General features: G+C 36.4%; 5 protein-coding genes across 9 annotated transcripts; 2 read left to right on the plus strand and 3 right to left on the minus strand.

Moving 5' to 3' along the window:
• Positions 1-4,748: 4,748 nt before the first annotated feature.
• On the plus strand, positions 4,749-7,149 carry LOC108220766 (indole-3-acetic acid-amido synthetase GH3.6). Its single transcript, XM_017394622.2, has 3 exons — positions 4,749-5,188; positions 5,332-6,248; positions 6,343-7,149. The coding sequence occupies exons 1-3, from the start codon at positions 4,860-4,862 to the stop codon at positions 6,924-6,926; spliced, it is 1,830 nt and encodes a 609-aa protein (XP_017250111.1). The 5' UTR covers positions 4,749-4,859; the 3' UTR covers positions 6,927-7,149.
• Positions 7,150-7,444: 295 nt separating this feature from the next.
• On the minus strand, positions 7,445-8,449 carry LOC108221796 (fasciclin-like arabinogalactan protein 21). The gene has a single exon (XM_017395653.2). It carries the CDS (start codon positions 8,447-8,449, stop codon positions 7,445-7,447), a length of 1,005 nt encoding a protein of 334 aa, XP_017251142.2.
• A 1,442-nt stretch (positions 8,450-9,891) lies between these two features.
• LOC108220223 (xyloglucan endotransglucosylase protein 6) lies at positions 9,892-11,405 on the minus strand. Its single transcript, XM_017393930.2, has 4 exons — positions 11,142-11,405; positions 10,898-10,998; positions 10,584-10,777; positions 9,892-10,459 (listed from the first exon to the last, which is right to left on the minus strand). The coding sequence occupies exons 1-4, from the start codon at positions 11,326-11,328 to the stop codon at positions 10,033-10,035; spliced, it is 909 nt and encodes a 302-aa protein (XP_017249419.1). The 5' UTR covers positions 11,329-11,405; the 3' UTR covers positions 9,892-10,032.
• A 4,556-nt stretch (positions 11,406-15,961) lies between these two features.
• LOC108221797 (pentatricopeptide repeat-containing protein At3g29230-like) lies at positions 15,962-23,050 on the plus strand. Of its 4 annotated transcripts, none has more exons than XM_064093728.1 (4): positions 15,962-16,908; positions 17,329-18,910; positions 19,123-22,537; positions 22,665-23,050. In XM_064093728.1, exons 1-2 carry the CDS (start codon positions 16,213-16,215, stop codon positions 18,424-18,426), a joined length of 1,794 nt encoding a protein of 597 aa, XP_063949798.1. In that variant the 5' UTR covers positions 15,962-16,212; the 3' UTR covers positions 18,427-18,910; positions 19,123-22,537; positions 22,665-23,050. The 4 variants fall into 4 exon arrangements, with proteins under 4 accessions (XP_063949798.1, XP_063949796.1, XP_063949797.1 ...); XM_064093726.1 differs by having other exon boundaries at positions 19,123-19,323; positions 19,421-23,050; XM_064093727.1 differs by having other exon boundaries at positions 17,329-18,596; positions 18,767-18,910; positions 19,123-23,050.
• On the minus strand, positions 18,939-23,598 carry LOC108192437 (formin-like protein 3). 2 transcript variants are annotated; one of them, XR_010292157.1, is made up of 7 exons: positions 23,054-23,598; positions 21,677-22,751; positions 21,140-21,596; positions 20,838-21,043; positions 20,499-20,734; positions 19,343-20,300; positions 18,939-19,232 (listed from the first exon to the last, which is right to left on the minus strand). XR_010292157.1 is itself a non-coding variant. In XM_064093723.1 (6 exons), exons 1-6 carry the CDS (start codon positions 23,204-23,206, stop codon positions 19,425-19,427), a joined length of 3,003 nt encoding a protein of 1,000 aa, XP_063949793.1. In that variant the 5' UTR covers positions 23,207-23,598; the 3' UTR covers positions 18,939-19,424. The 2 variants fall into 2 exon arrangements, 1 of the variants encoding a protein (XP_063949793.1); XM_064093723.1 differs by having other exon boundaries at positions 18,939-20,300.

A 23,598-nucleotide genomic window follows, 5' to 3' on the forward strand; every position in this document is an offset into this window, starting at 1 on the left:
AAAATAATAAAAGCCATTTTTTTTTTAAAAAAGAAGTACTTTCTCGTGTTGCCAAATACGCGCATTATTCTTAAACTCCTAACCTCCACTTCCTGACAGATGTGTTGCATTTTTTTTCCTTTAAAGTTTTCAGAAATCATAAAAGTACATGTTTGTTTTAGAACAAATTACTGTATGCTCTCGTGTTTAAGTTCAAAGGCTAAGATGAGTTTAGTCTCGTTTTTAGCAGTTCTGCTTATAGATTTACTATTATTTATAGGTAATGCATGCACGGCGATTTAATTTCCTAGTTGTTCATACTAAACATACACTCGGAGTCCATTCCGACATCGGTTGTATATTAAATCCGATCGTTGTCAACAAAATTTCTCCAAACGAACTATGTATATGCACCAGGAAAAAAAAAAAACTTCAATAACCTTTAATACCTGACTTGTATAGGGGTATTTTCAGCCAATTAGAAGTGACTTATTAATTCAGCTGCTGTGTGTGTATATATATACGGCAGATTTTGATATACCGCTGTTTCGATATATTAAATTACTTGTAGCTTCCTTGTTAATACGTCGTCGTCGATCCCCAGCATACATAATTAGGTTACGTAGACATACAAAAGATGATTCAAGTCTAAGGTTCTTTCTACTTGAGTTAATATACAATCCTTTACCCAATAGCTTACACATCCAAATTCCAATCCACGTACCTCCTGCAAGGATGCAAAAAAAATTTATATATACATCGTTCATATTAAAAATTATTAGGAAGAACCTTGCTTTGCTTTAAATATGTCAGGGCGCCATTTTATTTAACTTAAAAGAAGCATATGTCACTTATAAATAAGAAGTTGGTTATAAGCGAGAAATAATTTTTAATTTATAAGTTTGAATAGAAATTTTGGTCGAGCTTATCATGTATAAAAATTATTAACATGATAAAAATTTATTATAGATATTTTTAAAATGATCCTCTAAATTTTTATAAAATTAAATTTCAAAAATAAAAATAAATCACTAAAAAATTAAGTTTTTCAATTAACCAGTTCTAACTTATATATTGAAATACAGTATATAATTTTTTATATAGACATTATGAATAAGTTATTTTTGACTTATAAATTTAAAAACTCAATTTAAAAGTGCTGCTAAACACCCCATCGTCTTGCTTTCGGGTTCGAAAGTCAGTCCTTTTTCAGCTCCTTTGCAAAGAAAACTACTCCCTCCGTATTTCTTTACACTTTACTTTTTTAGTTGTCCCATCTAATTCTTTACACTTCAAAACTTACCAAAAATAGTTAATGGGTCCCACCACTTTACTTTTACTCCACTATCTTCTTTTTATACATTAAAAATCAATGGGTCCCACCACTTCACCCACTTTTCCTTCTCTTTTCCACTACTTTATACATATTTCTTAACCTCCATGCCCAACCCATTTGATAAGAAATGGGAGTGACGGAGGGAGTACAAAACTTAGTTATTCCACACAGTAACGTAGCGGCCGGCCTCGATCGGGGCCTGGGTTATTCTTATTCTTTAGCTAGTAGCTACCTACGCAGATCAGCTTTTTTAGCTAGATTTAATAAATACAAATAGTATAATCTGTTAATAATGTTAGCTAGCTGGGGACCAGCGATTAAACTTGTCATGAAACCCTACAATCACAAAAGTACAAAGTAGATCATTTTGTCTTGGAATTTTTTAAATGGACATGATAAGATCACAGCATTGGCCATTGAGCATACAATTATCATCATCGATCGACTGTAGCAGTAGCGTTGCGGCCACAGCTATGCATTTTAGCGTAATGCTACACCTATTTAAATACTCTCATATTTCGAAAGGATATATAGCGTGGAACACATGTTGGAGACTTTGGAATTATTTTTAATAATTCCATCATCGTAAATTTTTTGCAGATTATTTGACAATTTTTAATAAAACTCGCGTCTGTAATTACATCGACTAATCCATCTGGAGTCCGGATACTGTGTGTCAAACATCGTCCTGATCATTCGGGCGGAGCGGTTCGGACCGGTTCAACCCGCGGCGGTTCCAACCGGGCCGCTTCCGTGGTGTCCACCGGTTCCGGGCCGGTTACGATTCGATTCTCCAATTCTATTCTAAACCGTATTCGGCACGTGCTCAGTATCGGTTCTTGCGGTTTTTGAACCGGCCCGTGTTTATACGGTTCTGGGCGGTTAAAAACATAGCTCAGGACGTGTCGGTTCAGACGGTTCGGTCCGTTTGGTCTAGAGTAACCTGCTTATACCTATATTATATGTATATATATAATGCATTTAAAATTGAAGCAAACAACTATTTTAAATCTAAATTGGTCTTCAATATCTGATAATTATTATTTTAACCCGATAATTTCATAGTCAATCTCTACATCTATATTATACGTATGCATATATAAGGGTCATTCTAGTGTCTGCCCATGAGTACACACTAACAACTACTTTTTTATATAGCTGGGAGATTTTGATTCGTGAGGATTTTTGTGCATGCAAATGAGCCATCATTATTAATGAGATGGAAGTCGATCAAAATCCACCCGACTAGTTAAAAAATGGTCGTTATGATATTAGAAAATCCGTATATTAATGCACACCTTTTCTCCGTCAATGTTAGTGTATCAACTTCCAACCTAAAAGCAGTACTACTACAGAATTTCCTAAATCCCAGAAATACATAGACATGAAATCAGCCACGACACATAAAAGTTTGGCATAATTTTAGAAGTGGCTGTAGACTTTTCTCGGCTGTTACACACACAGCTGCTTATGGTATCTTGAATTACTAATCCCGATTAAGTGCTACAAAAACCTAGTGATTAAACTACTCACCATTTCATCCCCCATTGACTCCTATCGTATCATTTCGAGAAACAGTTCACTCTGCACATGTAAATCTATACTCCTACGGCCTACCATTCTCACCGAGTGCAAAGCGTGCTTGTGTATTACTCCCTTCCTTCCTGTGGGCAATATACATTTGGAGAATGACACGAAGGTTAAAAAAAAATGTAATTTAGTGAAGAAAAGTGGATGGAGTGGTGGGACTCATTAATATTTAATATGTAAAATGAGTGTACTGGGAGTAAAATGGACCTGCTAATATTTAATGTATAAAGTGGGTGTGGTGGAAGAAGGTGGTGAGTGTAGTTAAGTTTTTATATTATAAAAATTTACTATTTTTGGTATGCATAAAATTGGTGAATGTACCAAAAAGAAAAACTGTATACAATAGATTGGAGTACAATTATTATAAGTCCATATTTATATATTATAATATTTTAATATTCATTAAATAGAGCTGGTAGGAACCGAATATCAATTTTGTTGTTAAAAAGAAAATATTATACATATCATACATGCAGATGTGGATGATACGTATTGACTTGCAACTGACTTGAGAATGAAACAAATATGCTTTACGAGATTAGATTTAGAAGTGTAAATAAATTTATACCCCATCAATCGTGTGGACTGCGAAGGAATAAAGAGAGGAAAATAAATGATCGGATTTGTCGGCGAGGCAAGAAATATATCAAGCGTGTATTACAAGTTAGATATTATAAGAAGCTCTAGGCTCTTTAACGCCAACGTAAGATAGGGGAGCTTGCCGGCTTTTTAACAAGCACCCGCGGTACATGCACGCATGTACTCGCTGTACTTACCGCCTCATTTTATATTTCACCGGGAATCGCCCGTCCAATCATCTTTCACTTCTTCAAATCTCACCCCCTGTAACCGGTTTCCGGTTTTCCTTATACCCAACCATTTTCCCTAATTAGAAACCCGTTTTTGTTGAGAGAATTCGTGCTTATTTTGCTTCCTTTTCTGCCCTTGCTTTGTTTTGTGTTTTGTACAAATTCAATTTATTGTATCAACAATTTTTCATTTCTTGTGAAAGTGGTTTAAGTGGTGGGCAATCTTTTTAATTAAGTTGTCTGCGTTTAAAACGTATACGAAATATTTGAATCAATTTATGAATAAGGCGAACTTGTTCAACTCAATAATTCGGTGAAGTTCGTCCTTTTAAAATTATTTAGATTTTTTATAAGTCACTTAGACTTTTTACATACAATTCTATACAATTCTACGTGCTTTGACCACCTATTTAAAATTATTTTTTTTAAATTTTTTTTTATGAATTAAATTATGATATATATATATATATATATATATATATATATATATATCTTTTGAAAATGAAAATTTTAGAAAAAATAATTTTAAATAAGTGGTCAAAGCACATAGAATTGTGTGCAAAAAGTCTAAGTGACTTATAAAAATGACTAGAGGGAGTAATAAATATGAAAAATGTCCTTAAGACTTATTTATTTATTATAAATAAATATATTTTCTGAAAATTTGTTCTTATTTTATTAAATAACCCCAGTATATCATGCAAACAGATTACATGTGTCTGCTTGAAATAACTTTTAAGCAAGGTCAAAATTACATTCATTTCTAAGTTATAATTAAATTGTTAATTTGGAGACCACTGTTAATTATGCTTTATTTTGTGAAATATTTAGAGCAGGAAAGCATTTCTGGACCCTAACTAGAGCCACACAACTCAAGTTTATTTTAAAATATCCCATTTAAACAAAACCCATTTTGCCCCTGACTTGTATTGTAGCGAATCACTGTTTATTTGATTTTGTTGTATGCAGTGTGGGCTACAGCCACCTTTTCACATTTCCTCCACAGCTTTTTCCTCCAATTTTCATCTATAAATATCACATGCTCTCCTCCCAAACCAAAAATAAGAAAAAGTCATTTCATTCATCCTTTCTCTTGTTCAAATTTTCTCTAGCTCTCATAATTCCTCACCATAACATCCTCAGCCATGCCAGAGGAGTTGCTAAGAGCTAGAGAAATGGATGGTGTAGTGTATAATGTCCATGAAACAAATAAGAAAGCGCTTGAGTTTATTCAAGAAGTTACTAGTAATGCACAAGAAGTTCAGAATCAAGTTCTTGATGAAATTCTTTCTTCCAATGCTGATGTTGAGTACTTGAGGAGGCATGGCCTTGATGGCCATGTCGACCGCGATACGTTCAAGAAGGTCATGCCTGTTATAACGTATGAGGATCTTCAGCCAGATATTGAACGTATTTCTAATGGAGATACTTCGAAAATTCTTTGTTCACAGCCTATTTCAGAATTTTTGACAAGGTAATGAGCACACAACACACATGCACACACAACTTTTTGTATATGGTCGGTCAGTTACAGAAATTTAAATACTTAAACCCTTTCCGCTAGTCTCAAGTCTATGATCTCTTATTGTTTTTTTCTTGTGCATGTGTAAAATTTAGCTCTGGAACATCCGGGGGAGAAAGAAAACTGATGCCAACTATAGATGAGGAGCTTGGAAGGAAATCATCTCTGTATAGCCTTTTGATGCCTGTGATGGATCAATTTGTTCCGGGTTTGGACAAGGGCAAAGGAATGTACTTCTTGTTCATCAAATCAGAAGCTAAAACTCCAGGGGGTCTCTTGGCTCGTCCAGTTCTCACTAGTTACTACAAAAGCTCTTATTTCAAGGACAGGCCTTATGATCCTTACACAAACTACACGAGTCCGAATGAAACAGTACTCTGCTTGGATTCTTACCAGAGCATGTACTCTCAGTTACTATGTGGCCTTTTCCAAAATGATGAAGTTGTTCGTGTTGGAGCTGTTTTTGCCTCTGGCTTCATCAGAGCCATACGGTTCCTTGAAAAACATTGGAGTAGCCTTTGTAATGATATCCGAACTGGAACCATTGACCCTCAAATAACTGACCTCAGTGTGAGGGAGGCAGTCATGAAAATTCTGAAACCAAACCCTAGGCTTGCAGACTTGATCGAGGCAGAGTGCAGGAGGAGGTCATGGAAAGGGATCATCACGCGGTTATGGCCTAACACCAAGTACATCGACGTTATTGTGACAGGAACTATGTCACAATATATTCAGACTATTGATTACTATAGCAATGGCCTTCCTCTTGTGTGCACTATGTATGCTTCTTCAGAGTGTTATTTTGGTGTGAACCTTAATCCTCTTTGCAATCCAAGTGATGTTGCGTACACTCTCATTCCTACCATGGCCTACTTTGAATTCTTGCCTTTCAATAGGAAGCAACAAGTCTCGGGATCCTCAAAGCTTAATGCAAGTGACCAACTTGAGCTGGTTGATCTTGTTGACGTGAAAATGGGACATGAATATGAGCTTGTTGTCACCACTTATGCCGGTAAAATTAGATTTTATTATTTGCTGCAGGTATTATAAACAAAGCTAGCTGTACTTGTATGTTATAATTTATTGTCTGGTCAACTTATATGCAGGGCTCTATCGATATCGAGTTGGAGACATCTTAAAGGTTGCTGGATTCAAGAACAAAGCCCCTCAGTTCAATTTCATATGTCGAAAAAACGTTGTCCTCAGCATTGATGCTGACAAAACTGATGAAGTTGAGCTGCACAACGCGGTGAAGAGAGCGGCTAATCACCTCTCACCATTTGATGCCAGACTAGTAGAATACACAAGCTATGCAGACTTGTCGAAAATTCCAGGCCACTATGTCTTGTACTGGGAAATTGGCTACAACAATGACACGGTGATTCCTCCATCAGTGTTTGAAGATTGTTGCCTCACGGTTGAAGAATCACTCAACAGTGTGTACCGTCAAGGCCGGGTCTCTGACAAGTCGATTGGGCCACTGGAGATAAAGATAGTAGAAACTGGGACATTCGACAAGCTGATGGACTATGCTGTTAGCAATGGTGCATCAATCAACCAGTACAAGGCCCCACGGTGCGTCAAATATGAGCCCATTATCCAGCTTTTGAACTCCAGGGTTGTTTCCAAATACCTGAGCCCCAAATGCCCGGAATGGGTTCCTGGTCACAAGCAGTGGTACAACAACTGAAGGGCCAGAGGATTTGATAATTCAAAGTCAATTATGTATTGTCATTTGTCGCGTAGGTAAAAGACATCCAACAATATTGTATTGTTCGGTTTCTTTGATCATATCAGTATTATTACTAATACTGTGTATTAGAAACAGATTAGGCATTTGTAGTTTTCTGCAATCCTTCTGATCTTCAGATTGTTGTTTCTTATGTGGTAATAATAGTTCTTTGTCCTGTGTTGCTGGTGGTCTGTAATATAAATTTACGATCATGCAAAATTAAGGAGAACTGGTTCATTTATCATAAGCAATGACTTAACGGAACTTAATGACTTAAGTGCTTGAAAATTGCAATAATCCTATAACCAATATTTCAAAAATTTTAAGAAGTAGATCAACAATTGATCATCAGAAGGGGAAATTTTACATATATTCAATCTAAGTCATGTTACAGTAGGTGCACAAGTACAAGATACAGATATGATGACTTATACATAATGTGGCCTCTGTACACATGTTGATCAGTACAAAAACATCTATCTGAACACACTAGAAAGCTCCACCTCTTCCATGGGAAAAACCTCTGAAATACCATGTATTACAAACTTGTTGGATGAGAAAATATCCGGTGATGCAATCTGCACCCCGTTGATTGCCAATATTTCAGAAAAACTAGAACTCGTCGTAACCTGCAGTTCTTTTTGATCAAGTAGTGTTCTCAATAAGGTCTCTTCAGGCAATGAAGCCAATTCTGCGAAAGACAATCTCCGAGGCAGGACATGAAATTTCACAATTCTCTGTAATAGAGGTGAAGCTGATGGCAGAAATGGTAAATCAGGAGGAGCCAAAATAGTCACCGAATCCAAATCTTTAAAATCTTGAATAATTCCCTCAATGACTGAATTTAATCCCATGGCAAATGGTGCATACCCTTTTGATCTTAACAGGTGGATTATTCTTGGCCATTCTATCTTGTTCTTGGGAACTCGTTTTTGTTGATGATGTTGCCTCAAACTGGAGTTACAGATGGGAGATTGAAGAGTGTCCCAATCTTGATTCACCGGAAAAAAAGGCCTCAACACACCCTGTATCGAAACAGGCCCCTGAAGAAACAAATCAGGGTGAGTGATCGGCACATTGTTGATCTCAACTGATCTCCGCCTTGGACTAGACCTCGTAACCACAGCCTTTTTCAAACGGAGGGTGTCAAGACAAGAGTTTTGTGGCCTATTCAACAGTTGTTGAAATGTATATCTTGTAGGTGCAATGTGGTACAAGAGAAGCTCTTTGAGTTTTGAATAAGGGACTAAAGGGTCAGAGAATGCTCGATCTTGGATAGCGAAAATAGTGCATTGTTGCGAGGAAAGGAAGAGATGAGGAGAGATTTGGAGGAGGGTGGCAATGACATTGAAGCCATGAGATTTTAAGACAAGAGTGGCGTTTAAAGAGAGTTGGTGTTTGATGGATTGTGTGGATGTTGTTGGAGAGCTGGGATTGGAATGGAAAGAAGTGGTGATGATGATAGCTAATGTTATCGACATTGCGAAGGAGAAGAGAGCGTGCCACCAGTGAGAACAACAAGAAGATGAGGATGAGGATGATGATGATGGCTCCATTGGAACTTTGTTTCTTGATTCTTGATTTTCAAGATTTTTGTTTATGGCTTTGTCAAGTAGCAGGAGAGTTGGGAGATTTTATGAAAAAAAATTGGAGGGAAGGAACAGTTTGTTAGTTATTGGTTCATGGGCAGAAAGCCCATTGGGAATTTGGGAGAATGTAATTGTAAATTTCAATTTATGAAGATAATATGTTTAGTACTCCCTCCCTGGCTCCCTTAGAATTATGCAAGTGACACGTATTTTAATATTTTTATAAAATATAATTTTATAACTGATTTATTTAGTTTAATAAAAGATTATTTTAAATTTTATTTAGAGAATCCTTTAAAAAGAATAATTTATGAAAAATAAACTTTATATACGAGTACAAAAGTAACTGAAAAAAACATATAAACTGAGTGCGACGGATATGTTTGTTCTATCGCGGAGGAACTCGAACCAGAAGCACTTGTAAACTACTCTAGTATCATCTCAAATTCTCAATAGCGCGGGATCGAGGTCTCATTAGAATCATATATTAATCAGCCTAAATAAAATTAAAATTTATAAGCATCGATTCCTGGAAGTTAACTATTGCAGGTCAGTCCATGCATTTGTGTGAAGACCATAGCAAATTGGCAATGGAGAATAGCCGAATCGGGACAGTAGTATCTTTCACTTGTCCTCTTCAATTTACTTGTCCAGCTGCACTTGATATCAAAGTTGCCACCTACCTCTTGCCTCTTGGGCCTCTCTTTATTTAACTTGCCCAGCTTCATTTCCTCATATTTATTCCGCTGTCTTGTGCTTAACTTCTCAACCTTATGGCCTCTTCAACTCTCCTTTTTTCCTTTTTCAGATCTACAGATAATCTACCAACACTGTCATACACGGCACTTGCCTTCTTGTACGAACTTAGAACAGTACTACAGTCTACACTGGTCGACCAAAATTAAGGAGGGTTTGGTTCATGGTTAATGAACCCGGTTGACAGAAATCAGAACCCCAATCCCATGTATAAGTGTTTGAATGGAATGGAACCCCAATCTTTTAGGTGGTTAAATTATAAATTTCTCACCTCTTGGATTTCCATACTATTCCCATTTACATTAACCTCATTCTCATTTCCGATTCCTATTCTCAAACAAATGCCCCCAAAATTGTAGTCACTTGCTGTATATGCTCAATTCAAGTTTGACTTCGAATTATAAATTTTAGACTCGTAACTCGGCTCGACTAAGTTTTGATTTACTCATATTTAGCTTAAAAGATCCAACTCACCGGTAATGTTTTTACATTATATCCTATCCTAGCCTTTTTCTACACTATTTTTAAGTGATGGGGGCATAATTTAAAATGAAAATGTAACAGAAGCAAAAGGAGTATAATGTGGTAAATAAAATCAAATTAAAATGACCCTTATCTTACAAAATGTGACCCAAGGTAAAACAAGGAGTTCCCTCTTCTTGGAAATTTTACATTGAGACTTTAAACCCTACTTAAAGATTTGACTCGATTACTACTTGCTAATGCTGGTGGTGATGGTGCTGGCACTCCAAAGGAGTCACCGGGAACCTAGCCGCATCACTACAATAATCATATATCATATGTTTAGCCCGAACCCACAACAGCTGGTGGCTCTGATGCAGACTCAACTCAGCCAATCTAGGCTCATCCCACCAGAACTTCTTTTCAGCACTACTACTGCATTGCTGCAACATGTTAGCTGCATTCACCGTGGTCTCACACTCGCAACCATCAATGTTAAAGTTCTTGTACGAAGCTATAAATGGCGCATGGGACCAGTCTGTCTTGACACGGCCTCCCTGAGTGGCCCAGTCATCTGCATTCCATATTGAACTGTACACGCCCATGGCCTGGTCTTTCGGGTAAGGCACACCCTTGTGTTCCAAGTTCGAGTGCACTCTAATTGGCGTATTATCCACCAAAAATCTGCAACACAATTATAAAAATTAATTAGTATCGAATCACAATTTGTTACCAAAATAGTCGAAATACTAAAATTATAATCAAAAAATTATTGTTACTAAAATATTTGTCGGAAAATTATACGTACACAACTTGGCGTTGGTTCCAGAGGATGGAGTAGGAGTGGAAGTCCGAGGTTGGGTCGAACCATAGGTTCAACCTTTGTTCCCTGTTTCCGACACCGTTAACATACACATTTGTCTGAACAAGATATGGTTCACCACTTGTATTACCCAGAAATTCAAAATCAAATTCGTGGTGCTTTGGACCGTCGGATGACATCTGTAAAATCAAGAACGTAATCACTTTCGGCCACACTCTAATATTTCAAATAATTTAAGCAAGTGTAATGAAATTTATTAGATTATTAAGTTAGATAAAAAGGTAAAGGAAGCAGCATACATAGAAAGCAGTGACTGTTCCGGCAGAATCACCCTCCACAAGCTTAATATCCACTGTGACTTTTCCGAACATGTACTTATTTTTCGATGAGAACCCGGCTCCTAATGAATTAGAAATAATCATAAATAAGATCAGTTATAAATACATGCAGAAGAAAAAATGTTTAAAACGAGTATTCGAGAATTCAGACGAATCTGATTCCCGATTTTTACAACTATGATAAACAAATGTGAGTGTATGTTACCAGAAAAGTTGTCAAGTTTCATCTTAAGAGTCTCTCCTTCGTAAACAAAATGGTCCATGGCCCAACCAGGTTCGAAAAGCTCATCAAATTTAGATGAGCTAACTCCCGAACTCATCAACATTACCAGACCAACACACACTCCCAATAACACACACCCCATTGGCATTTTATCACCAATAACAACCATTTTCACACTCACTATGTGTAAAGAGCAGAGTGTAAGAGACAGACAAGTGTGGAGTGGAGTGGAGTTTCTACTATGCTAAAATGTTGATTTTATAGGCAGGAGTGTAGGGGAGCTTATTCAAGAAGCCTGGCTGGCTGGATGGACAAGTGGGTCCCACACTGACATGTCAGCGTCCACGTCAGAGAAAGTCGGATCACGCTTTTCACGTAGTGGGGGACTGAGAACATTTAAAAAATGATAGCCGAACAATTGGGGGTGTTTGTTTTTGAGAAGCAGAAGCCTTCTGCTTCTCTTAACCCGTTTGTGTAAATAAGCACAAGCACTTTTAAGAAGCTGAAAATCCTATCTTCTCTCTCACAGCTTCTGCTTCTTTTCCAAACACTTTATTAACCTTTTTTATTCTCACTTCTAATCCACTTCTTCACTTTAATTACAGAATCACTTTTTTTAAGCTTGGCCAAACGGCCCAATGTGGGTGTTTGTGCGGGGCTTAAAAGCACCGCTTCTGGAATTCTAAGTTAGAAACACTTATTCGTATCGTTTGTATCGTTTGTGTAAAAAGTCGAGAATCACTTATAAAAACTTAGGATTCCTATCTTTTATTTCATGACTTCTACTTTTTTTTCTAAACACTTTAGTCACTTATAAATCTTAACTAACTTTTACTTCAATTTTTTTTACTTTAAACAAGAATCACTTATTTTAAACTCACTCAAACCGCTCCAATAATGAGCTGAAAGAGCAGCTGGCTGAGAGCTGGTCCAAAAATGGTGTACTAACGAGTCATCGATGAAGATAAAGGGCAGAGAGGTACAGATTCCAACCAATCGAGTTCTGACACGAAATGGGAAACAGCTGGGGGGATTGTACGAGTATTCTGTACAGTTGTCACTCGCATTATTGGAGATGTAAAGAGTAAAAGACCCCTTCTTTTGCTCGGAGTACCAGTTGTCTTTGCATTTCAAACTACTCCACTATATTTGTGTGTTTTTCAAACTTTTTTACGAGATTCCTGGAGAAATGCTACCAGTAGTTCTTTTTTCAGATTTATTTTGATACTTCTGGAGATGAGCGACACAGAAACAGAACAGACTCACTATTTGAGCTATGCACTTCATGAGATTGTCATGGTGGACTGGTCAGATACCTTGTTTCATGAATGAATAGACAACTGTTTAATGTGAGATTTTTAAAGAAGGGGAAAAATCTTTGTGAATTCCATTGCGATTCGGAGCAGATAATATAATTAGTTAATCGGTTTTTTTATGATGTGTCATGAGCCCACAATAAGCACAAAATTTGACATTTTTTCGTTGTTTTGATCGGCTTACACTCATTTAATAATGATGTCTCCTGCATTCACATCAACCACACGTCCACACCAATCAAAACACACCAAATTTATAAGTTTCCGTACTTAGCATGTGCCAATGGGACACGCTAAATACCTTAGTTAATTACTAGTTCTTCTGTTTTAAATATAACTTGTTTGATTTTCTAGCACAAATGTTTAAAATTTTTGATCATCTTGTAAGATTGTTATTTTTAATTTTTTTTGAATTATTAATAATATAATTTTGTAGAAAAATTTAAAATAATAATTTTAATTATCCTATTAAAAATTAAAAATTTGTGTTAAAAATTAAGCTGACTTATATTTCAAAATATTAAAAATAACACATAATTAGGAGTATCGCCCACAACAACTATATATTTATAATTATATTGAGCCATGCACCATAACAATTAAGATGACACCGAGCCAGAATCTACAATTCGGCTACCAAGCCAAAGATGCTTAATTCCACCAGAAAGTTAGAATTTATTTAATAATTATTAACAAATTCTTGAATATAATACATTTGACTTGTTTTAAACTCAATCAAATGATATACAATGTATGTGCAAGAAAAATATATTTATAATATATTAAAAGATTTTTTATCAAATAAAAACAGTGAAGTCTTCCGTTAACGGGATAACTCGAAATTCAAAGTGTCTGCTCTATAAAGTACAAACTAAATTATTGTCAAATTAGATATTAAAAAAATTGCCACTTGAATTTAAATGATTTATGAACAGTTTTAAATCAATTATTCCTTCATGTTGCAGACAATTATTTAAAAAAAGGCAAATTGTTCGAAATTTTGTTGTTTGCATATAGTTTTAAGCTTTGTTTCAACCATTATCAAATTTTTGGTCCTTACCAGAGGGCAGAGACTAATATTACACCATCAGAAATTCATTTTAAGACGAATAGGAGGCATTAATTTTTTTCTGAAAAGAATTTTAAATTTTTCAAGAACGAAGTGGGAAAAAAGGTACCCTCGAACCAGGGTCACTCAAACACTGTACTTTTTTATTCTTATAACCTGGCGAATTTGGACAGGACTGATCATGATACGTGATCGCCATGATTCGAAAACTCATTATTTTTTCAATCTCGAGATCTGTGCCGTATAATTGTTCTTCTCTATCAATCTTTCGAATAGAAAATGTTAAATACTCCGTCCATATATGAGAAAAAGAATTTAGAGTGAGCTGTGCTGGGAGTTGCTTAGATTCAGTGAGCAGAGACAAGTCCCATGTTATCCTCTTCGATCTACTGTGAATCCCACTATCCAATAATTCTTCCATGCATAACTATGTTGTAATTTAAGATATATTTTTTTGCCAGCCAATCGGAGTAGTTATACATAACTAAATTATCTTCTTAAATATTCTTGCAAGTTTGCCATATATCACTACTCCACTTTAGCACACTATTGCAAGTGATCCCAGATTCCCAGTGAACTTGTAATTTGTGTATATAAATTTTAATTATTTATATACTTGTCCCATTTAATTGTATACGTTTCTTTTTAACTGCTCAACACGCATTTCAACACTCTTATAAAATATAGTTCCGCAACTTATTTTTGAGATTTTCTTTTTCTGTATAAAAATATAACATCCATACTTTAAATCAGAAAAAGAAAATTTTAAAAATAAATTACACAACTACACTTTACAGGAGCATTAAAGTCCGTGCCGCGTCCCCGTCCCCCAATGTATACTACCCAGGGGACGGAGGGAGTATCTTTTAGCTAGAATTTATGTATAAAATATGTAATTTGACTTCATATATCAAAAACAATTATATGCTAAATTTTGGATTTTTGAAATTTAAACTCATCAGTGATTTGGACTTCTGGCTAGAAAACTGATTACATGCAGGTTTACATTATACAGCCTTTCGGTACAAAATTTAACATGGTTCAGTAGTCCGGAGACATCAATTCCCTCGCGTAGGCCCTTTTCTGAAAACTTTTGTCGATTGATACATTTATGAAACGTACAAGTTTTGTTCATGAGTAAAAGATTTTAAATTTTGGGTTTTTATGTTCTAAAATTCTAGTTTAATTTTTCAGCCGTTAAATATATTCTAACGATGCCGTAATCTTTCTAACACATGATAATTTTTTACACCTCATTAGCTGTAAATTAGAAAATTCAAATATAAAAACGTACAAATATATAATTTGTTATGAGTATCTTTAATTGTGTTGATTAAAAGTGATTACTTGTAAGCGATTTGTAAAAAATTGGTCGGACCTGTGAGAGTTTGTGCTCTCATAGACTCGTTATAATAATTGGTTATGTTTTAAAAATAGAGTGTTATTATTATTTGAAGTTGAGTATAACCAATATTAAGAGGTTGTTTGTAATTATAGATAAGGGTTTTCTGTCGCTCAAGTGGGGAAATTTATACATATTATCTTTATTGCACACTTTATACACAAAATTATAAATAAAACTAGCCTGGAAGCTATTTACTTGCCAATTTTTAATTATTTTTTTAATCATAAGAATCACTCGTTTGTATAACTCAGTGTTTTTAAATATGAAATCTAAAAAACATAGATATATACATACACATGTATAAAACATATATAATCATCAAGTTAACTTATTATACACTCATGAACCCCTAATTTTATTATAAACCCGGTTGATAGAATATATTTTATATATGTTTTATATGATTTTATTCTCACACTTAATTATATTTTACACTTATTTGAATTTTTATTTAATAAATTTAATATCCTATTATATGAAATAAAGAAATTCTAAGACGATAAATAATTGAGAAAAATTATCTATTCTTAAGATATATTTTATGAAAATTCAGATTTGTGAGGATATAATTAATTATTACACTATTTGTGTCATATTGGAAGTTATAAATAACAGATCTATACGATCTTACAGTCCACTCGAAACTCATAAAATATTTTTAAATTCAAAGACAATCAAATGAGCAGAATTAAACCCGGAGAAACGTGTAAACTGAGGTCCAAATATAATTACAAATATTTTGACAAAATCCTATTTGATTATAGAGTTTTACCGGTGAATTTATTTAAAATAATAAAAGTATTTTTTATTGGATATAGAATCAGATTTTATCATTATAGAGATAGATTAGGGATTTTCATGGAGGATTAAGAAAGCCTTTAAGAAGAATTAAAGTTTTTCTTGAACGATAATAATAAAGGTCAAAGGTTTCTTGTTCTCTTTATTTTTCTAGTTTGTGACTAATTTTTTTTTTTTAATTTTAATAAGCATCAACTTTGGATCTTTTCAGAAGCATCAACTTTGATTTCGAATATTTGATTAGCTGTTTGATTTCCATTCATCATCATTCTTTAACGAACGTGTATCTGTTGATGAATTGAATCCATATCCTCCCAAAGCCTCAAAGAAAGATGTAATCATAGTATTAAAACCAATGACAAATGCAAGCATAATGTCCGAACCGAACACATTGCTACTACATCTAAAACTCGATCCACTAGGATCTAAACTAGTGTCGTCCAATTTTGTCTCTCACATTCAACCATGTTTCTCCCTTCCTTAAAACCCCACCTGGGAAACAATCGAATTCTAACATTACTTCAAACATCCAAAACTTTTTCTCAGATTCTTCAAATTCATGCACAATTAATCACCACTAATTTCCTTAATGATCCATTAATTACTGGCAAATTGCTCTCCACATTAACCTCAAAATACTTAAACATCACTTATGCAGAAAGTGTATTCACTCAGGTTCTTGAACCGAATACTTATATGTATAACACATTGATAAAAGGTCTTATGTTCAACTCAAACCCCAAAAGGGTCTTTCATTATTACATTAATATGCGTAGATATGGACTCTTTGCTGATAATTATACATACCCTTTTATCCTAAAGGCTTGCGTAGACCCGACAATTTTGTACACGACACGAAAACATGACATGGACAGGAGTGGGTTGAGTGAAGGAAGACAAGTACATGGGGAGATTATAAAAGGGGGTTTTGAGGGGGATGTGTTTGTGAGAAATGGGTTGATTGGAATGTATTGTAAAGTTGGAAAAATGGGGTTTTCTAGAGTGTTGTTTGAAGGGTTTAGTGGGAAGGATTTGGTTTCGTGGAATTTGATGTTGAATGGGTATGTAAGGTGCAGAGATATGGGCAATGCTGAGAAGTTGTTTGATGGAATGCCTGAAAGAGATGTTGTGTCGTGGTCTGTTATGATTGATGGTTACAAGGTTTGCACTTCCGTTGCTTGTAGACTTGTGAAGTAGATATGTCTAGTTTTTAAAGTTGTGCTCCCGAGTTTATAACTAAAGAAGAGAAATGAGAGGAGAGAAAACATATGAAGCTAATGAATTTTCATGTTGTGTGCATGAATTGTCTGGAAAAAGAGGAGATAATGTATGGATATGTAAATGAAAAGGGTTGTTTATCTTCCTTCTTTTCTTCTAAAAATGTAAAGCATGAAATGGAAAAGTGATTCTCTCGTTTCTTTGCTCCATTTATGAACTCGGGAGAACAGTGTAAATGAGCTTCTGTGTTAAACAGTCTCACAGTGACATAGTTCAGTTAACATAGTAGAAATATTTGGCTTCTATCGCAGTAATTAAACTGCTTCTTATTATGATATCTTTCTGACCTTGCCTTCTTTACAGAAAATGGGCGATGTTGCTCATGCTAGAGTTCTTTTTGACAGCATGCCATCGAGGGATTTAATTTCCTGGAATTCCATAATAGATGCTTACGTAAAGGCCGGAGATATGCAGTCAGCTTATGAGCTGTTTGATGACATGGATGAGAAGAATGTGATTTCTTGGAGCATAATCATAGATGGTTATGTTAAGCATGGAAATCCAAAGAAAAGCTTGGACATCTTTAGACAGATGCTTTGTCAGGGAGTAAAACCTGATAAAATATCTATTGCGGGTGCAGTATCAGCCTGTGCCCTGTTAGGTGCTCTCGATCAAGGAAGATGGATTCATATGTACACAAAGAAGAACAAAATCATGGTAGATATTGTAGTTCAGACTGCTCTAATGGACATGTACATGAAATGCGGTAGAGTTGAGGAGGCTACTTTAATATTTAGTGATATGAAAGAAACAAATGTTGTTACTTGGAATGTGCTGATATCTGGACTAGGAATGAATGGATATGGAAAGGCAGCTTTAGATTGCTTTATGCAGATGGAGATGACAGGAATACCGATGGATGATTTAATTTTTGTTAGTGCTTTGACAGCATGTAGTCATGCAGGTCTTATTGTAGAAGGGTTGGATATCTTTTGCCAAATGGAGGCATGGGGAATTGACCCTAAGATTGAACACTATGGCTGTTTAGTTGACCTTCTTGGTCGTGCAGGGCAGCTAGATAAAGCTATAAGTATTATAGACTCCATGCCCATGAAACAAAATGCAGAGCTTTGGGGGTCTCTTCTACTGGCTTGTCGAATTCATCATAATGTAGTTCTTGCTGAAGTTGTCTTAGAGAGACTGAAGGAACTAAAAGCGGATGATTGTGGTGTTTATATTCTCATGTCGAATATTTATGCTGATGTTGGAAAGTGGGAGGGTGTTGGGAGGGCGCGGAAAGTAATGAGAGAACGAAAATTGAAGAAAAGTAGTGGAAAGAGTGTCATTGAGATAGGCAGTGCCATAGAGGAGTTTACAAGTGGCCAAGGATTGCAAATACAGAGCGAGGAAATAGCTAAAGTTCTTTGGAGCTTGTTGAAGGTGGAGAATTTTGATGAATGAGCTGTATCCTAGTCCCTAGACAATTAGCAATAGCAGAATGGGGAACCATATTAAAGTCCATGGCTCCTCCGAAACAGATCCTAAGAAGCATGTTTTACCCCAAGGGAGAAGAATACTTAAATTCAAATTCTAGGCCTCCAGAGATTCTTCAACTTTATAAGATTTACCAGGCAATAATAGTAAACCTGTTAGATTGTTGTAAATGCTTGAGTTGTATACAAAATTGCACTGGAATTAAACATCATGTTTTGAAGTCAATAAGCAAAGTAAAATAGCAACGTTTCGGGTATTAGCAAATTTGTAAGCACCACGCTGAGAAGCTAACATCATGCCTTTTCAGTTGCAGGTATGATTCTCAGAAGGAATGCTCTTGCTAATTTCCTTGAAAAGAGGAAAGATGCTATTACGGGCGATTAAGATTAATGAAGATTGGAGATGAGAGATTAAGATCAATGAAGATTGGAGATGAGATTGAAATTATAAGGTACGCGTATATAAAATACGAACTCATATTATTGGATCACCCCTATCATTTCATGAAGAAAAAACATAGCAGTTTTATACACCATGTCACATAGAACTATAGACTAACTGATCTGAACCAACATCTTCATCCTCTTTCTTTGTCACTCTTAACCGTTTGTGCCACGTGCTTCATTAATTTCAAGTTCTTCATTAACAAGTGAACATTTACAGGAAAGCCAAGAGTCAAGAGCACACAATCTAGAGTGTCCTGGAGTATCGTTGCAGGACTCATCTTCAATGCAGTTTAGTCTGCCTGCAGCGTAACTTTAGTAGCCACCTACCTGCTCAAATATAAGTGGCACTGGATGAGAACATTTGATGTTGATCAAGTTGTTTACCAAAAAGTTTCATAGATAATATACCAGGGAGCAGGTTCAAAATTGTCACAGACCTTGAGAAATTTTCTTTCCTGATTACTCACATGAGGAAGTTCAATGTTTATGGTCCAAGTTTTGCAATATTGTTTCAGGATATCAACTTTCATCATCGGAAGAACTAAAGTCTGAAGATTCGGAATTGTTTTCACGATGATCTGAAATGCTTGGAAACAGGTTCTTTGGAAGGGTTGGTGAAGGTGTTTGAGGAGATGCTTGTGAAGTTGATGATACATTTGAAGTCATTTTCTTGGTAGTCTTTATTGAGTTTGCTGAAGATTTTTTCACCCCATCACACACTTTATCAACCATTGCTAAGAAATCCCGAACAATCACAAACAAACGCAAGCCTTCATCTTTTCCTGCAGTACCATGGAAGTAATCACTTGTGCTTTTGACAAGAGTACTTATCTTCTTTTCCTCTTCTAACAACCAAATGATATCATCTTCTGCTTGCTGCACAAAACTAGCCAGTGTCACGCGGAACTCACTTTCTTCATCTAAACTGCCCATCTCATTTTTCAAAAAATCTTTGGACTGTTTCAGTGACTGGCCTAGTTTGAGGACAGTTGACTTCAGCGTGTCACCGTCTACAAATGCTGCCTTCTTTACGTGCTCAAGCTCACTGCTTAAATTTGAAACGACCTCAAGACCAAGGCTGCGTACATACTCTGCTGTTTCCTTTGTTGAATCCTCAAGTATATCTTCTGTTTTTACGCTAGTGAGGCTTTGGCTCCGTCTTACTTTACGCGCAGCTCGTATGCCCTCAGTTCGAATTATTTCAAGAACGACAAAGTGAAGAAGCGTGGTCTTCCCATCAGTACCCTTGACATCTGATAGTTTCAAGAGCGTGTCAAGCTTAAATGCTTGTGCACCACCACGGTAAGTACCAACATTCATACGATTTCCAGTTTTAAGGACCGCTTCTAGGAGTTTAAGGAACACCCTGCTGCTCCTTATCTCATTGCAGGCTACCTGCAATTAAAACGGAGCAGTCTGACATAAAAAAAACTATCTCAATTAAGTTCATCACTTCATCTGAGAATGCCTGGGCTCGAATTATTTCAAGAACGACAATTCTTATCGCCTGCTAAATTGATTGAAAATTTATTGGGGTGGACTTGATTAGATGATAATTCATTAAACTTGTCATATTTGAAAGTAATATGATACCTCTATGTTTGCGAAAGAATGTTTCACAGATGCAACCTCCTCCTGAACAGTACACATAAACAACAATGATTCCAGGCGCTTAAAGGCAAAAGGAATATCAACCATGGTTTTGAGGAATTTTTCAGCAGGACCAAGTTGAGAACGATCCCCATTGAATAACCTTAGCTTCAATTCTTCATCTGTTGTTGGTGCCATCTTTAACAAAGTCTGAATGAGCTCAGCGGGAAGCTCGTTGCCTGGTAAGATGATCAGGTCTCAACACTTAATACTTGTTCTGAATTGCCCCAGGATGGTGCTTAAGTTAAGGGCCATAAAAACAAGATATACTTATATAGTTACCTTCCAAAATGGCCTCACAAACTTCATCAGTCGTCACATTCAGCGCTCTTAACAGAATTGATAAATTTTGTGCTTTCCTGGGATCAATAATTTGAATATATTTTGGTACTTCAAAAGGTGTTGGGTGCTCTTTTTTACGCTCAATTTTCTGTTGCTCTTGTGCTGCTTTATAACCAAATAGACTTTCCATCAAATCCTCGTTGCACCTGCGTATTTAGGAAGAATTCAACAACAATCGTTCGAACTTCATAGATTTATATATATAGGTATGATGCACATGTGATACAAACTAAAGTTCTTACTGGAAGGATCCCGCTTTGATGTCATGCCAAACCATTTGTTGGTCAGGGTTGGCAAGAACCTTGTCCCAAAAGAATGGCTTCAGCTTTGTTTTATCCTCACTGCTTTCAGCAGCACTTTTAGGGGGAAGCCTAGGTCCAGGAGGTGCAGGCTTGGGCAAGTTTCCAGGTTTTGGTGGCTGAGGTGGTGGACGAGCAGCAGGCTGTGGGGGTGGTTGAGGTGGGGAAGCCGGAGGTTTAGGGGCAGGGGGAGGAGGGGGTGTTGGCGGTGGATGAGCTGCTGGGGATGGAGGAGCTTCTCTTCCAGGAGGAAGTGGTAATTTTCCTTCTCCAGATGCACCTAATGATTGACCTTCTGAACCTCGATTGCTAGACCCAATGTTCAAGTTACTTCCATTATTTGAGGAATTGGATCCTGTTTTATCCGTATTTCCAATAGCGTTTGGCATTCTTGAAGAACCTGTAAGGTATAACACTGTAGTTAGTAAGAGGTGCAACGATGTTTAGATCCCTTCACCAAAAAGTTAACACTACATATACCAGCAGAAAGATCACTTGAATAAAGGTTAAGGAGAGGCTTGTCATCCCTCTGCCCGTCTCTTGCCCCAAGTTTTTCCCTCCTGCTCTTGATACAGCACAACAATAAGAGGGCAACGACGATTACTCCTGCCACCGAACATCCAGCAATAACAGCTGATTTATCATCACTCTTTTTACTCTTATCCTTTGGTTTACTAGCGGAGGGAGCAAGATGTTCTGAACGATGCTTGGCAGGCGAAGATGCAGGCGGCTTAATTTTGTTTGGTGAATGATTAGGTGCGTTCCCTTTCCCTGGTGGTGAATATTTTGGTGATTTACTTTTTCCTGGCGATGGAGGCGCAGGTGCTGGTGACTTACTTTTTCCTGGGGACGAAGGTGCAGGTGATTTACTAATTTTTGTTGGTGATGCTGATGGTGATATCCTTTTCTTTGTTGCTGAAGATTGAGGTGATATGTTTTCTTTTTGCACCCGTTTCAAAGCCGCTAAAGGAGGCTGAGTATTTTTAGTCTGGGAGGGGGCAGAAATCTGGAGAACTGACGCTGTTGATTCTGGAGAGGTGATATCAGCAGGACCGTGAGATGCATCATGAAGTGGGTTTGGAGGTAAAGATCTGTTAGGTTTTATGGTTAGTGTTGTGGATGCAAATTGTGGAGTAGCAGGAGCCGATGATTCATTATGGCGACTAGGAGGTTTAGGAGAAGGTGCTGCTGTAGGCTTTCTTTCATTATGTTCATGTTTATGGTGATGATGTTTATGGTGATGCTCTGTGTGAGTATTTCCTTGAAGATACCTTCTGGGAACAAGAGGCCAGTCATAAAACAGCTTATGCCAATTGATGTTTGCAGAATTCGTCTCAGACGGTACTGATTGAGAAAGTTCCTTGTTTAGGCAGTTCAAAAGAGTGTCTTCCACACGAGGCAAATCAGCGATAGCCTTGTGTAGAATTCTCTTCTTCAATAATTTGACATCCGTTCCAACCTTATTCAGAGCAGGTAAAATAAACAAGTCAGAGTCTTCGTAAGCCTTTGCAAATTCTAGTAGTTCTTCCCTGCACTGACGCCACACTTGCTCTGCCTGAGACATTATCCAACTGATCAGACGACATCAACAAGTAATAGCAAATTCAACCGAAAATCTGATGCATACTACAGTATTCAGACACTCCTGCGCAGAAAATCTTGAGTACGGTTTTTTATCTCTTTGATTCTTACATATTTCATTACATTTTACTATTACGATGATTCAAGCAAAATGCATAAATTAACTGAGGTATAGAAATCATATTAAAGCATAACAAGAAGCTGATTAACCACACACTGTGTGTTGAGTGTAAATGTGCATGAGAAATAATAGTGAAAATCTTTTCTTGATCATACCGTGTATTCATCGATATCTTCAATATTATTCCAAGTGATCCCATTTCCTAAAAAACTGTCAGCGAATTTCCGGTTGGCCTCGTGAGTTCCGGCCACCAAAGAACAAAGAACGGTAACAACAAGAACCAACAAACGAACCCTATTATCGTTCATTGCTCCTCGAATAAATCCAAATAAATTTCCTTTTCATTTCATGCAAGGCAAAGAAGGTTTTTATTTGGATTTGGTTTCTTTTTCTCTGCACTCGAATATTACATAAGGTCCCAACCTCAAAGATCTAGCAAATATGTTTAATATGATGCGAAAAGAACATCTATGTGCTTATTTGCAGTCCGTGGCAGAAGGTGGCAGATGTATGGAAGGTGGTCCGGAAGGAGCCAACCGGAAAAAAAATCGAAAAATTTGATTCTAAATTGTCAAATTTTGTGCTGAACTTTGTGTTTTCGAAGGGGAATGGTTTCTTGTTTTTAGGGGAAAGATTTGAGAAAAATGAGACGCATGGATTCAAGAGTTTCGTTTGTGCGTTGGAGAAGAAAGATTGATGA

This window comes from Daucus carota, chromosome 5 (assembly GCF_001625215.2).
Source record: "Daucus carota subsp. sativus chromosome 5, DH1 v3.0, whole genome shotgun sequence".
Classification (NCBI taxonomy): domain Eukaryota; kingdom Viridiplantae; phylum Streptophyta; class Magnoliopsida; order Apiales; family Apiaceae; genus Daucus; species Daucus carota.